General features: G+C 39.6%; 1 protein-coding gene across 4 annotated transcripts in view; it reads left to right on the forward strand.

Moving 5' to 3' along the window:
* The window catches only part of LOC113480580 (cytosolic phospholipase A2 epsilon-like), a 23,571-nt gene extending 10,901 nt beyond the window's left edge, over positions 1-12,670 (forward strand). For 2 of the 4 annotated variants that reach the window (XM_026849455.1, XM_026849457.1), the window contains 12 exons: positions 81-173; positions 540-577; positions 1,765-1,900; positions 3,349-3,485; positions 5,081-5,303; positions 5,974-6,088; positions 7,101-7,238; positions 7,736-7,843; positions 8,311-8,508; positions 9,029-9,195; positions 9,996-10,176; positions 11,318-12,670. In XM_026849455.1, coding sequence (XP_026705256.1) covers positions 81-173; positions 540-577; positions 1,765-1,900; positions 3,349-3,485; positions 5,081-5,303; positions 5,974-6,088; positions 7,101-7,238; positions 7,736-7,843; positions 8,311-8,508; positions 9,029-9,195; positions 9,996-10,176; positions 11,318-11,547 — 1,764 coding nt within the window. In that variant the 3' untranslated portion in view covers positions 11,548-12,670. The remainder of the gene's footprint in view (positions 1-80; positions 174-539; positions 578-1,764; positions 1,901-3,348; positions 3,486-5,080; positions 5,304-5,973; positions 6,089-7,100; positions 7,239-7,735; positions 7,844-8,310; positions 8,509-9,028; positions 9,196-9,995; positions 10,177-11,317) is intronic. The other 2 variants (XM_026849456.1, XM_026849458.1) reach the window with 2 other exon arrangements.
* Positions 12,671-15,156: the final 2,486 nt, after the last annotated feature.

Here is a 15,156-nt window from a genome sequence, read left to right on the forward strand (position 1 = left end):
ATATATATATATATATATATATATATATATATATATATATATATATATAACGTTATATATTTTTTCCCATTTTACTTCAGCATGGCTCAGCTAGGAGAGAAGTGGATGTAAGTAGTCCCCTGGCTGTGCCTCTCCATTCTCTGGATTTGGGAAAGGAAGTAACTGTGATGAGAGTGAGTAACCTTTGAGAGCATTTGGAATTATTTCAACGAGGTAAACTATATCTATGTAATACCCAGTTCATTATTAATTTTGTTATTAAAAAAGTACTAGCTGAGTTATATGTATGCTCAGATCTGCATACACTCAGAAATATAACTATTATTCAGGGGAAAAATTAGCTTATTCAGAATTTCTGATTGCTTTAAAAGTATTTTAAAAGCAGGATCCTAGTGATGATTGTGTGCAGAAGGCCTGAGAAGAGACCAAAGATTTATCATTAGACTATATATCTGAATAATTTCTAATACTGTAAAACTTGCTTTTGCAAACTTTCAATTCTAATTAAAATTTATGATGTTTTCATTCTTGATTCTCAGGGTGAATCTTATGAGGTGTCTGTGAAGGAAAAAGACAGGTAAATCTTTGATTTCTTTTGGCTCTCTCCTGTCCTTTCATAGTATCATCTTTAGAGGAAAGCCAACTACAGCTTAAACTAGGTCATTTCAAAAGCAGGAAAAAAGATTGTAACATATTTTAGTCTTCCTTAAAGTTATACATGTTTTTAAATTGTCGGTAAGAGTTCATCATGCAATAGGTGGTAGGTAGTCATGGGTTATAACCAGCCATAATGTTATTCCTAATGTTGACTCTTCCTAATTTTGATGCTTAAGAATTTATCTGTCTCATAATCTTCTATCTATAATACATACAGGTTTCTGTGTAACAGAATATCTATCTATTTATAATATATATTATAATATATATATATTATAATACATAGAGGTTTCTGTGTAACACCTTTCTAACATGTGTTATGCATTTACCAGTCCTCTGCAGGTCGTTTTTCAATGAAACACGTGGACAGTAATTTCTTGACTGGCTTGCAGTGACTTTCCGAAGGGCAACATTACCCCCTACTGATTAGTTAGATACATTGCAAGCACTAACTGCAGACATGATAAATTAGAGGTTTTTACTGAATATTAATTATGGGTCACAGAAGGGACAAAATAACCTTTTGGCTGAAAACCCCCTGAAACAGTAGCCCTGTGAAAATAGAAGTTATAGAATGAACGGTGCGCATGATGTTTGTAATCATGTAAGGGATACACTGAAGAGACATCTTCTGACTCAAGTATTTACAGCACACATTCTTACTAGAGATAAGCCTAACACGATATTAGGGACATTTTACCTAAAGTGTGTTAAGTGACTGCTTGGGCCCCCTCTGCTCTTCAGGAAAGACATACATAGCGAGACAACATGATGAGGTGTCCAAATTTCAGAGCTCAAAATGAAACAGCTTGAATTCGTTCAAGTTCCTTGTTTTTCATCAGCAGAGAATTTGATTCCTTTAACTTCCTCATGATTGCTTAAAATAGTTCAGGACATGGTTCTGGTCTAAAATCTCCACAGGAAGACAGAAATACAGGACCTGTGATATCTATATACCTGCTTTAATTTGCATGGAGCAATATTCATGTGCATGGAAGTAGCCTTTCTTTAAACTGTTTTTTGTTGATGATTGTGCTTGATAGTTCAAGCAGTGGCTCTAGAAATGGCTTTATAGTTAATGTGTCTTGTTCTGTTCTTATGCTCTAGTTGCAAGAATTTAGATTTGCGTTTGGGGTTTGATCTGTGTACAGAGGAGCAGGATTTCATTTGTAAAAGGAAGAAGGTGGTTGCTGCTGCCCTGAAAAATGTTCTTCATCTAGATGAAGACCTGCAGGAGGATGAGGTATGTGGGACAGCATCTTGGGAACTTAAAGTATTCTGTCCCTCCCACTTTCAATGAAGTGGATGTGAGGTACTTGCATGACTACCCATATAGCTCTTCCATATCTTCTAGAATAAAATGTATAGGCCAGATTGTCACTTGCACCTAAGACCATATCCAGGAATTTTTGGCACAGAGGATCCAATCCAAGAGGAACTGACAGGATGTCACATAACTCCTTTGTTCTCTGCCAGCCTCCATCCTCACTCAGAGACACTCAAAGAACAAATTTGTTGAGATGAATGTATGTATAGACAAGCTTGGTGTAATTTGGTTGCTTGGACTGAGACCCTTTCTCCTCAGTTTGGCACCTCTCCCCTTCTCTGCTGCTACACAAGGCCCAGAGAGGAAGGCTGTGACTCTCAGCATGCAGGTACATCAACATCCATCTTGTGTGGTTTTTGGTGTGTTACCTCTTGCTTTCTCCTCTCCTGGGGATCCCTGGATCAGAGGTAGCTGCTCTGTTACTGGAGGACAGTAATGGGCCTGTTATGGGTCTGTGATGCTTGCAGCAAGAGTCAGGGAGACACATTCTTCTGCAACTGGAAGAATGTGCCTGTGTGGGATTTCCTCCACTGCTCTGTTTGGCTCCCAGCACACCCATCCCTTGATGCTGTGTGCAGGACAGCACTTGTCAGCCAAGTCAAAGTGCTCATGAACTTAAATAACAAGTAGAATAGGACTTGTTAGTGTTAAATGAGAATAAAGGGTTATTGAGTCATATTAATTAAAAAACAAAGAACAACCCGCCGAAGTAGATGGTAAAATACAATGAAGACAGGATTAATGGTAATGGCAAGATATGTTCCTAAAACTGAATAAATATGTTGTCTCAGTTTTTAAGTGCTACCTATGGGGCAATAGAAGGATGGCTAACAGAACTGCTGCATGCCTCAGGAAAGTAAAACCAAATTACTTATAGCATTAGTGTCAGGGAAGGGGAAGGTAAACTGGGTAATGAAGAGGATGTTAAAATAAATCTGTAAGTTTGGCACCATCTGCTTGGAGAATAGTAAATGTTGTATATAAACTTAGAGGAAACAAGAATGATGCTTTACTTCTCTGACCTCTGTTATACTGAGGATTTTCAAGGGATGTGTTTTGAGGGAAAGACGTGAAGAAAACTGGAAAACATCTAGAAAAGACTCTTTACAAATCTGAAAATAGATTATGCTTAGAAGAGCTGTACTTACAGCTTCTGATTTACCAGAGCATCACTGATCAGGAAGATACTTTTCAGCACACACCAAGTCCCACCAAAGCATACACAACTCAAACACACTGCCATGAAGAGGGTGAATTGAATCCAAACCTACTCGAATCAGGGTGTTGTTGTTACTTTACCTGCACACCCATCACTTCTCTGTTTTGTCTGGTGATGAATGACTCTGTGCCTTTGTGTTGCGCAGGTGCCGGTGGTGGCAGTCGTGACCACCGCAGGGGGAGTGCGGTCCATGACAGCTATGTTTGGCAGCCTTCTGGCTCTCCAGGAATTAGGTGTTTTGGACTGTGTTTCATACATCAGTGGTTTATCTGCCACAACATGGTAAGAAGGGTTGAGCTTGTGCTTGCTGTTTGTGTTAGCAGAGTGATAACCTGGTGAAGCATATTGTCTTGCAGACGAATTTTATTCAGCGTGATGCTGGGACCTGGCTTTCTCTTGGTGCTCATCCATTTCATGGCACCACCTAGTGCTGTAGCCCTTATTTCTTCTAGCTACAAGAAAATAATTGAGTGAGAACTATTGTATTTCTATAATTGCACGGAAGTGTTTACAGAAACTAAAAGAAAAGAGCACAAGCCAGGATGGTTTACCTGTATCTCCCCGCAGTTCGGTGTAGGTGACAAACCCACCCACAGCTGTTCTGTGGTTCAAATATGTGCCTTTCTGCCATGCCATGCATTATGGGTTCTCCTGGGGGCTGGACTTGTTTTTGTCATAAACTCAGCATCTGGCACACAGAATGGGTGGGAAATGTATTTATTTTTTGGTGAAAATTCTGTATGACTTGGTTTCATTTCTCATTTCCCAGTTACCTGGCAGAAAAGATTTCTATGTTAAGATGGGGAGTAGAGGTGTCTTGGTGTTTCACTTGGAATGAAAAGTGGTTATTTATGGCTATCTGCAAGGGACTGAATAGGGTCCGCTAGGCCAAAAAGCTAGCATTTCCTTAGGAATGTAAGAAATGAGGATTGCTTCCTGGGGAAGAAGTAAACCTTTTGATTGCCAGTGCAGGCGAGTGAGATATTAATCACAAGTCAGAGAAGATGCTGCAGATGTGCAAGAGAAGAAATGCAGCTGGATTCCTGGGGACTAGAATCTCTGAAAAAGATGCAGACCTGATCCCCAAGTGTGCTTGAGAGCAATGAGGAAATGAAAGTAGGGAAATACTCTTTTCCCCTCCCTTGTAAGTCTCGTGGGTTATCTTCCATGTAACACTTCAGAAATTCTCTTGTAATATTTGGCTCAACTCTTATGCAGCTCTGGACAGGAGAATTTAAAAGAAAAGCCTTGAGAAAGAGTGTCATCCACACAATGTTGACTGCCCTGCATGACTAGCAGGGGTCTCGGGCTTTCAAATGTTTTGGCTCTGGAGGGCTGCTCTAAAAAGATACACGAGACAGAACTGGAACAAGTGGGGTGGGGATGTGAAGGGATGACTGGAATCTGCTCGAACTTTGGGAACCGAAATCTCAAGCAGACTTGCCCTGTGTGTGCCAAGAGGCTGCGTGCCCAAGGTGAGGAGCTCTTGCACTTGTCCAGGACAATGTTTGCTGCTAAACTCCTGCTTAATGTTTCACACAGCTGAGGGAACTGGCCTCAGACAGAAGCTGTGGCTTGAACCTGGACAATCGAAGGGTAATTCTAGTAAAAGCTGTGTTAAGTTATGGGTGTTGATTTATTATTTTTCTGATTCTAAGAACAAACAAGATAGGATGATTTTGAATGTGTCCCTGCAGCAAAAATATCACTTTATAGTCTAAATTCTACCTCAGCTTTGAACTGCTCTTCCAAGGTAAAAGTTGAAGGGTGAGAGACTCTTGTATCCTGAAACAAAATACTTATGTGGGGTATAAGCCCATGAATTGTAATGTACCAAGTGATGAACCATGGTATGTCGGTATGTTTCATTTTACCAGGACCATGGCAAAGTTATATGAAGATGCAAATTGGTCACAGAAGGATCTCAGGGAGCCAGTTGGTGATATCAGGAAACATGTGATCAAGAGCAAACTGCAGTGTTTCTCCTTGGATCATATGAAATACTATGAAAAGGAGCTCTGTGAAAGAAAGCAAGAGGGGCATAAGCTGTCCTTTACAGATTTATGGGGACTCTTCATTGATTGTATGTTACATCATCAGGTATTATATATTCATCACTTATTCCAGAGTATTTCTAACTTTTCATGTCTAAAGTTCTGGATTCAGTTATAGGAAAGGCTCTCAAAACTTCTGAGGGGTCTTTCCTTGGCTTTTTAGAAGGAAAATACCACAGTAAGCCTGAAGTGTAAGCATCTAGGGGAAATGTCTGAGCATGTAAAAAGTCAAGGTTTAATGGAACTGATTTTTCCATCTTTAACTTTAGATCAAATGAGCATTTTAGTAACATACAGAGGAGAGGTGGCTCTGACAGAGCTAAGTTCAGGCATAGCAATATATTGCCATGCCAGCAAGCAAAGCTTTATTGAATGAATGGGCCCTGGTAGACTTTTATCTGCAGTACCTCCAAGGTAGCTAAATATTTTTATCTTTCCTTAAAGCAAGTTTTATCCTGGTGACTGCACAGACAAGTTTCTCACATTTTTGCTCCATCACCCATTCCAAAATTCCCAGAAGCATCAGTGATAATGCTTTGGCAAAGGTTGTTATTGGATAATACTTGAACACATTTGAGTGGTCAAACACCTGAAGTACACAGAACAAAATCTGCTGAGGTTTAGGAGATGTTTCATTGATAGTCCATACTTACATACCATATTAAGGCTATGCATCATTTTCATGTTTTACAATGACTTCTGCTCTTTATAAACAGGGAAGTACTCACAAACTCTCTGATCAACAACTGGCAGTAAATCAGGGGCAGAATCCACTGCCCATATACCTGTCCCTCAATGTCAAGGATGACTTTAGCACTTTGGATTTTAAAGGTAATGATTATTATACGTACTTTTATAAATGTAAAGATTTTTCTTTTCATGCCGGCTGAATGCCAGAAGCTTTTACTGTAAGTCCAAGATAAAAAAATCATTTAAATAATTTATTTTCCCCTGTCTTCACATTTGGGTTTGGACTTGGGTGAAAAACATGCATCCTAATGCTATGGTAGGGAGATACCTGTGCAAAGACACTGCCCTGTGAGGGGTGGAGATGCCTTTTGCTGGCAGCCTTGAGAGCCACCACTGCTGTTCATTCTCTCTCTCATCCCCACCTATTCCTCCCAGCGTCTTTCAGCTGCTGGGGTTCCTGCCCAAGCAGCAGTAGTCCAGGAGAGCTCTGAAGTGCTGGGGGAGGAGGGCAAGAAAGGCAGGAGAAGTGGAGATGTGGAGAGGGGTGGGAGCAGGAGGCAGCTCCCAGCAAGCAGAGAGGTGTCTGAGGAGGGGCAGCACTCTGTGCCCTGATCAGTGACGCTGGTTACTATTTCCACGGTGTTTTCTGGCCCAAATGAAGCAGGAGGTTCTACAGCTGAACATAATCATCTGTCTGCTTCTTGACACAATCTGCAGTCCCACTGTGTTCAGCCAAGATTTGGGTGGGTTTTGGTCAGTTATTTTAGATTCCCCAGGCAGTGATTATTAGAGTATAAGAATGACTGGTAGCTAGTGTCACTGCTGACTCAGAAGAACTAAAAGCACTACATCTTGTGCAATCGGTGGTTTTCCAGCCCTTGTTTTTGCTTCCTGGTACAGAAATGGACCTGAACCCCCAGTTGAATGGACGCTCCCAGTGTTAGTGGAGGAGGTGAATTTAGCTTTTGCATTCACCGATCTAACAAGCAGTACCTTGAAGGGCACCTGTTTGTTTCAAGACATGGTGGTTTGAACTGTCTGTCACCTACATGCTGAAGCTACAGGCCTTATTCTTTCAGCTTTTGATTCTGTAAGCTGTTATTTTAAGATGTGTTCCGATGCCTGCAGTAAGTCCTTGATGCCTTATTTGCAGAGTGGTTGGAGTTCACACCTTATGAGGTGGGTTTCTTGAAATACGGGGCCTTTGTTCGTTCAGAGGATTTTGGTAGCGAGTTCTTCATGGGCCACCTGATGAAGAAGATCCCAGAGTCCCACATCTGCTTCTTGGAAGGTGATTTACTATCCCAGAAAAACATCACTTTTATAACCACGTAGTTGGCTATGCAAAATTGTCACCTAATAACTACTGGACTGCAAGTAGCATTGCTAGTGTACCAGTATCTGATGCAATTTAAATCTCAAATGAACCAGCCAAAAGGGACAAAAGAGGAAGCAAATTCTTGAGATGCAATTAATTTGCTGAACTTCTTAAGTTAGACCAAAACACAACACACACGTTAGAAATTAATTTTTGAAATATTTAAAGACACAGTCTGACTTTTGTAAACAGCAGAGTATCTAAAATGGCCTAGTCATAATCCATATATTACGTGGAATGGCATGGCCTTTGATATTTATATTAAAAATAACAATATTTGCTGACTAAAACTTAATAACCACAGGGACTGAATCTAAGTAGATTGCCATAGCTGTGCTCTAAAAATTTTAAGCGGTGTTAAGTATGGTTTTCTTTTTTTTTTTTTTCTTTTTTTAATTTAAACTCTCAAGGCACATGGAGTAATATATTTTCCCAGAATTTTATGGATGCTGTCTACCTGTCGGGTCATTCAGACAGCTTCTGGCACAGATGGACCCGAGACACTGAGCATGACATTGGTTAGTTACTTGGTTTACTCTTCATTTGCATCTGCATTGTCTTCATACCTCTCTGAAATGTGAAACATAACATTTGGTAAAGAATTTGGTTTTGTATCCTATTTCTGGGTCAGGGGACACCAAGGCTTTGGGAATGAAGGAAAAACAGGAGAGAAACAATTGTGCTGGAAAACAGGAAAAAAACATGGTGCTGCTCACTGTGCCATCATCCCTGGGGGGTTTTGTTAGTCACAAGAGTGTTACCATGAGTCCTTTGGGGAGGGAGAGGGCAGGCAGGTAACAACAAGGTGATGCTGTGACACTGAAACCCAGCTCTGCCCAGAACAGTCTGCATGTTGGTGTCTGCTCTCCATCACAGATGAGGTCATGGTGGCTTGACTGCCCAGCCCCTTTTTCTGTGTTATTACTATCAGAGAAACACTCTAAGCAAATGCAGACAATATACCCTCTTCTCATTCGTCTTACAGAGGAACACCCTGCTCTGCCCAGGAAGCCTCATGAACAGACAACTTCCTTATCCATTCCTAAAGGTTACCTTTCCACTACTCTTCGAGAAATGATGACCGGACGCCCAGTGGTTTCAACTTACCATAATTTCCTCAAGGGCTTGCAGCTACATAAGAATTATTTAGGGAATGAGAGCTTTTGCATGTGGAAAGGTAATAGTAAGTTATTTTGGATGCATCTTTGAAGGTGAATTGAGTGCTGATACTTGCTGAGTACAAAAATTTGCTAAGCTTTAGCATAAAGGCAAATTTTGATTAGTAGTATTTGATTAATATGTTTGTGGAGTTGGTTTTGCTGAGCCCCAGATGATTTACTGCTGGTCTTGTTTTGAGAAGCCACAGCAGGCTTGCTTGAATTCTGTTCTTCCTAGGAAAAGCCGTAAAAGAAGGACTTAGAGCTTCCACTGAAGTTAAACAGCCACAAATTTACATGAGTTGAAAAAGCAGCTTAATACCTGACTTCGAATGAATCTGAGTCTCAGAACTGCTCCTTCTTAATGATCTCAGAGTTGAGCTGTAGATGCTAAAATTGTGTCAAAGACAAATATTTAACTGTGGGCTTTGTGTCAAAGACTAATGTAAATCTGGGCTGTCTTTTCTTTCTTGTTATGCTGATTTGGAAAAAAAACGGACTTGTTCCTGAAGTAATCAATTGATAACGTAAGTTTTTGACTTTCAGACACAGTGCTGGATTCTTCTCCCAATCAGCTGAATGAAATGGGTGACTACCTCAAGCTGGTAGATACAGCTTTCTTCATCAACACCAGCTGCCCACCTGTTCTGAGACCAGAGAGGAAAGTTGATGTCATTTTGCATTTAAATTACAGCGGGGGATCACAGACCCTGGTGAGGTTTTGAAATACTGATTCTTTATCTGTATGACTCCAGCAGCTGAATTACCACATTTCTCTTTTTTTCCAGAAAATGGTCTGGTTTTTATTAAGTTAAATGATCATATCAGTGTTACTATTCAACACCATGGCCATAATGTCCCTGTCTTTATTGGGGCTATTTTTGGCTGCTTTCTGGGACACACACCTGGACACAGACACGTAAAATATTACCTATTCTGTGTATCTGTGTGGATTTGTCATTCTGGTACCAAGTTCCTCAGTCGTTAGTTAAGTAACATTTACAGTGTGATTAGTTAATACATAATTCTGCTATTTTTGAATGAAAATTTGGACTTTTTCTTTTGTTTGACTCTCGGTGTTAGAATAAGTTTCAGTCAGGTTTTTGTTTTGCCATGTTTGAAGAAACATTGAGGGGTGTATATGATTGAAATTAATGTGATCTCTTTGTAGGAGGACACAAAGACATTAATTGCTAGATGCACTGAATGCAAACATGCAAGAACCTGTGATCTGAGATACCATGTGTAATCAAAATTTCCTGGTCCAAATCCTCTATTGTGCCCACCAAATTACAAAAAAATGATCTGAATTTTGTATAAATTTCAGAAATCAGTAATCTTGCCTTAATGTACAGTGTTAGCAAATCAACCAAATTTCTGTTTACCTAAGATATGTTAAAACCAGGAGGGTATGCTTGTTTCAGTGCATGGTTAGCCTTATTTGTAAACGTAAGTATGCCTTGGTAGCCTTATTTCAACCTCTGTGTTGCAACTCTTCTCTTTGTTGAACCAGCCGCTGGACCTATTCTCAGAGTACTGTTTGGAGCATGGGATCCCATTTCCCAGCACGGAGCTGAGCCAGGAAGACCGGGAACACCTGAAGGAATGCTATGTGTTTGAGGACAGCTTAGAGGCACCAATCTTGGCCTATTTCCCACTGGTGTGTGATACTTTCCAAAAATATAAGGCACCAAGTAAGTTAACAGCATTAATCATTTTTTGAGGTTGTCACATCCAGTTTACCCACTGAATTTGTTCCTCTTCTAAAACAAGAGACTGGCAAGCTTCTTACTTGGCTAAATTATCATATTCCCAGTCCTGTTGTGATTGATATAGTGCTGGCCAACTAATCAGGGACTGAAGAGTTTCAAAATTAAAAGCATGAATAGCTGTAGCTTGATGAGACAAAACCCCTTATCTGTCATCTGGGACCGTTTGTGTTGCTTTGATAATGAAGGACAGGAGGCAGCTATTATGTTATATCCACTGGTAGATAACACTGTCACTTAACAGTCTTGTAATGAGATACTGTGTTTTCTTTGTTAATAAAGATAGAATCCTCTCATTACTTTGACATGAAAAAAGAAATTGAGAATAGAAAGTGTTGAAAACATACAATGAAGCAAAGGGTTTAGCAAGGTAACAAGCTGCTTTCATATCTGTCATTTTTGAAAAGTTGCCAGATTATTTTCTCTAGTTCAGCAATAGAATAAATACTGATTTGTTTGTTTCATCAGAAAAACTACTTGGCAAATTCAGTTTCAGTTTACAAATACTTTTTACGTGCATCAACCCCGATTTTCTTGTTGCTAATTTAGCATGATCCAGGACACTTTCCTCAAAAACAGAACAAAAATCCATGTACTAATTTACTGGAAAAGATTTCATGTAGCTCATCATCATATTTGTACTGCTGCAGGTGCTTAAAATCTCAGCCACCTGAGAGGGAGGATTACCAATCCAGGAGCTTCCTGGTGTCATTTTCTGCCAGTTGCTCGATAAGGAGCTGTCATCTCAGTACCCAATGGAAAAGTTCAAATAACAAATTTCCAAATCTACAAAAGTGAAATATTCTGATGGAAAACTTTAATTTAGAGAAGAAAGCATTTTGCATGAAAAAGTTGTTCTTCCAGTCAGTTCTGGATCAGCTGTGACTGTACTCAAGGAGCGAAATAGTGCAGCAGATGTAGCATTTATACAGTAATTAAATTTTGAACTGTTTCCCTGAGAGAACTGAGTTTATTGGGGTTGTTACTGTATGTTTTTCTTTGCCTGGTAGGAGTCTTCCATCTCAGTAACAGTGATGTATTGAACTTTGCTATGTTCTCACTTCAGATGTGGAGCGCAGTCCTGCAGAGATGGAGCAGGGAAGAGTAGATGTGTCTAACTGTATTGCTCCCTATGGCACTGGTCTACTTACATATACTGAAGAGAATTTCAACAAGTTGCTGAACCTCTGCAGCTACAACATCCTGAATAATAAACATTTAATTCTTCAGGCTTTGCGAACTGCAGTGGAACGCAAGAAGAAATTTAAAAAGTGTTCGTCACCTCAGTCATCTTAAACTCTCTTAAAGTTTGATGAATCTCATCAGGAGGAGATATACAAATGTTTTGGTAATGGAATAATAAATATTCAGGGAACATGAATCCATACAGAATGAACATCCAAGTTAGCTTGTTAAAAAACAAAATTATGTGTTTTATTCAATACTGTGTGTGAGGATTAGTGCTGGTTCTGTCATTAAAGTCATTGGAAAATTATGATTGCTTTAAAAATTTCTCTTCACTATTTTAGGGAATGGAAAGGCAGTTGTCGAGCTATCGGGTCCTATTTGGATATACAGCCATATAACAATGAGATTTCAACCTCACAAAAGTCTGTGCCAGACTTGGATGCAAATCTTGGTGGTATGTGGTCTTTGAACCAGGGATCAAAGCAAAGATCAAGAAAAGCCTTGCCTTGTTCACAGATCTCTGCTTGTGACTGCACGGAGTAAACCATATACCAAAAATGTTTGCACCAGGAGAAAGAAGACTGATAACTGAAGAATGAAACTGCACATGATGTCTTCTGTTTTCTTAGTATCCATCTGTTAGGCAGAAATCTGACCTTCAGTGAATTTGCTTGCCTGTCATTGCACTGAGTCTGTATTTTTGATGGACTACCCCAGAGTGATCAACACACAACATCCTGATTTTTCTGCCAGCTGCCTGATAAAAATCATCTGACTGCATCCATTTTTGCTGAACTCTCTGAACTATTGCCTAACAAATAGAATTTGCAGCTGAGGGAAGTAGTTAAGTTTTCAAATCCTACACTTAGTGTGTTTGGAAAAACAGTTTTAACAGCCTAGCCTTTGGCCATAACCATGTCTTCATTTATTAATCTGTTGCGAGCTCACAGGTGTTTGTGATGGCGACAAAATTTGTGATAACCAGCTCTGACTTCTGCAGTGTTATGATGGTCAGTGTATAGTTGCTGTTCCAGTTTTATTCTCACAGCTATCCAAAACACAGGCAGAGGAGTGTTCATGAGATTTTTCATATTCATTTGCGATAAATGTTTAAGAAAATATATTTAACTGGTCATTCTTAGATCATATTTTCTCTTGTATATATATCAATATACATACAGTGTAATAGCTACCTTTCAAATACTAAGTACCCATGCATAATCACATTAAAGACTCTTAAAGATGCAATCATTGAAGTTGGTTTTTTTTAAGTTCTATGGACTCAGCTCAGCTAGTGAGTTGATCTGGGAAGAAATGCTTCTTGCTTCTGATACTGAGAAATCAAATATTGAGGGAACAAAAGCATCCAAGAGCTTTGCTAATGACCTTGGAGGAGGGTTGAAAGAAAAACTGCCACTTCAAAGGTGGGATAAAAAAAGGGAAGGAAACTCTGCTTTTAAGACTGCAGGTGATTGGAATGATAACGAGGAGTGTACAAGTCCAAATAGTGGTATTTGCAGACACCAAGGTATTTATTCAGTAACACAGTGTAGCACTTGGCTATCACTCTATATGTGTCTGTATTTTCAATGCCATTGCTGGCAGTAACCTTTGCATCTCCTTTTCATGGAGCTAGGTGGTCAAGTCCAACTACTCTTTTCTTCTTGGTTACTGATAAATCTTTCTTTTACCACTCTGGCTTCTTAACTAGAAAGCGTTTTTCACCTTCTTTTCTTGCCCTTGATTAGGATACCTTGATACTATAGCTCAGCAGTAAGACAGCAACAGTTTTCTGTGAGCAAAAAGGAAGATGTTATTCTGAAAACTCAGTTGTGTTCATAATTTTAAAACAATGAAATAGGGTTTTAAATATTTGAATAATCTTTTTTGCTAAGTGTCTTTTAAGTATTTTAAAGATTTTCAAGATTGATTTTTACAGCTTCAGGAAGATGTAACAGAGGCAGTGCAGTTTGTGCCTGGTGTATTCTACCAACTGGTTTTTGGTGATTGCAACACTTGGCACTGGGCCTTCAGCTTTACTCACCCAAGGTGTGGTGGTGATGTGTGCTTTTGGCAGCAGACCCAGAAAATTAGGGTGACTTAGAACGAGCTGAGGAAAGGGAGTCCATTTTAAGAAATCTGGGCCTGTTGAGCAAGCCACTGAAAAACCATAGGCTGCCTGAAAATTAGCAACTTGATATTTTGACTTGAGGGAAAGCCAAGCTGCGGTGTTTGAGTTGGGACCTGGATCCGAGGATCTAACACTGTATAAGGCTAATGCTTTTCCTGGGCTCCCCAAGCTTGGTGGTTTTACCTTGGTGGCTTGTGATTTTTCTCCACAATGGACTCATTTTGTTTCTTGTCTGGGGAAGGAAAGACTTTTTTTTTTTTTTTTCTGTCCTTTTAAAAACTGTTTGTGTTGTTTGCATTGCAGCAATACCTCAGAATCCTGCCTATGATGTGCGGGTGAAAGGCGGTGGAAGAGGACAGGGGAAGAGATGTTTGTTTGAGTGGCTTGGCAGCTATTAATGAAAAAAAAAAAAAAGGAGATATATTCAGTATTACTGGTGCTGTTTTTTAAGGAAGGAGCAGAGGGTCAATGACGCATCAGCTGTATTTTTCAAAGTGATTTAGAATTGGCATAATTGTTCTATTTAAGATCCAGGTAGGTCAACAACAATTTTTTTTTTTTTTTTTGAAAACACATGTTTGTGGTCTGTCACACAAACTCTGCTAAATATAATGGCACTATCCTGTAAGCAATTAGCTGTGAATCTTTCTGGTCTTTGTTAGGACTCAAACATCTCTCAGGCTGACTGTAGATGAAGTTACCCCCTTAATTAGGTGGTGACATGAGATGACTTCCTGATATTCTGAGAATTGGTTCAGTTTCAAATTGGTTTTAGATTTCCTTGTAAAGGTCCCGGGCTAATGTGTCTTGCCGCATTTATGTCAAAGGAATTACTGGCTAATTAGCTGACACAGGCTGGGGCTGGTATTCCTCACGCCTGTGGTCTGATGGGGTTAGGAAAGAGAAAAAGCTGCTTCAGCAGTGTCTGAAGTGTTGAATGAACCTGAAAACGTCAGGTGACCTCAGACTGTTCCTGCAAAGAGGAAGAGAGATGCTGCTGGATGCTCAGATCTACAGAGCACAGTGAGAGTTGGAGAAAGGGGTTGTGAGCTACTGCTTCTTGAGACAAGGATTGGATTTGAAATTCTGTTGCAACAAAACGGAAGGCGGGATTGCATATATTGGGAACAGCTGGGCCAGTATTTTATTGATGTGTTTTGGTTGTCAAGACTGCCCAATCGCTTCGGGTGACTGAGTAGGAGGAGTGAGATTTTTATCTCTCCAAAACACATCGAAGGCATGTGGAATTGTTTTACAAGTTTCTCAATAGTCTTTTGAAGGCAGAAGTCCTCCTTCATATATGTCATAATCAGAATAGTGCCTTAAGTAAAAATATAATCCCCCCCCACCCCAAACAGCTAATGTCGTCTCTCTCTCCAGTGACTGATTTTGCATCTTTCATTCTCAAGAATTTAATTTCAGATTCAGATTGAAGGTCTCCTGCTTACAGATGGATGTTACAAAAATTTTCAGAAAAAAGAAAAAACTTTTTTCTCTAATCTGTGACCCTTGTTGCCTTCTCCAAGAATGCTTTCCCAGGAAGTATTTTTTTACATCTTATGTGATTTTATTTTTTTTTTTTTTAC

Source organism: Athene cunicularia (assembly GCF_003259725.1).
Source record: "Athene cunicularia isolate RWA chromosome 5 unlocalized genomic scaffold, athCun1 chr5_part1, whole genome shotgun sequence".
Classification (NCBI taxonomy): domain Eukaryota; kingdom Metazoa; phylum Chordata; class Aves; order Strigiformes; family Strigidae; genus Athene; species Athene cunicularia.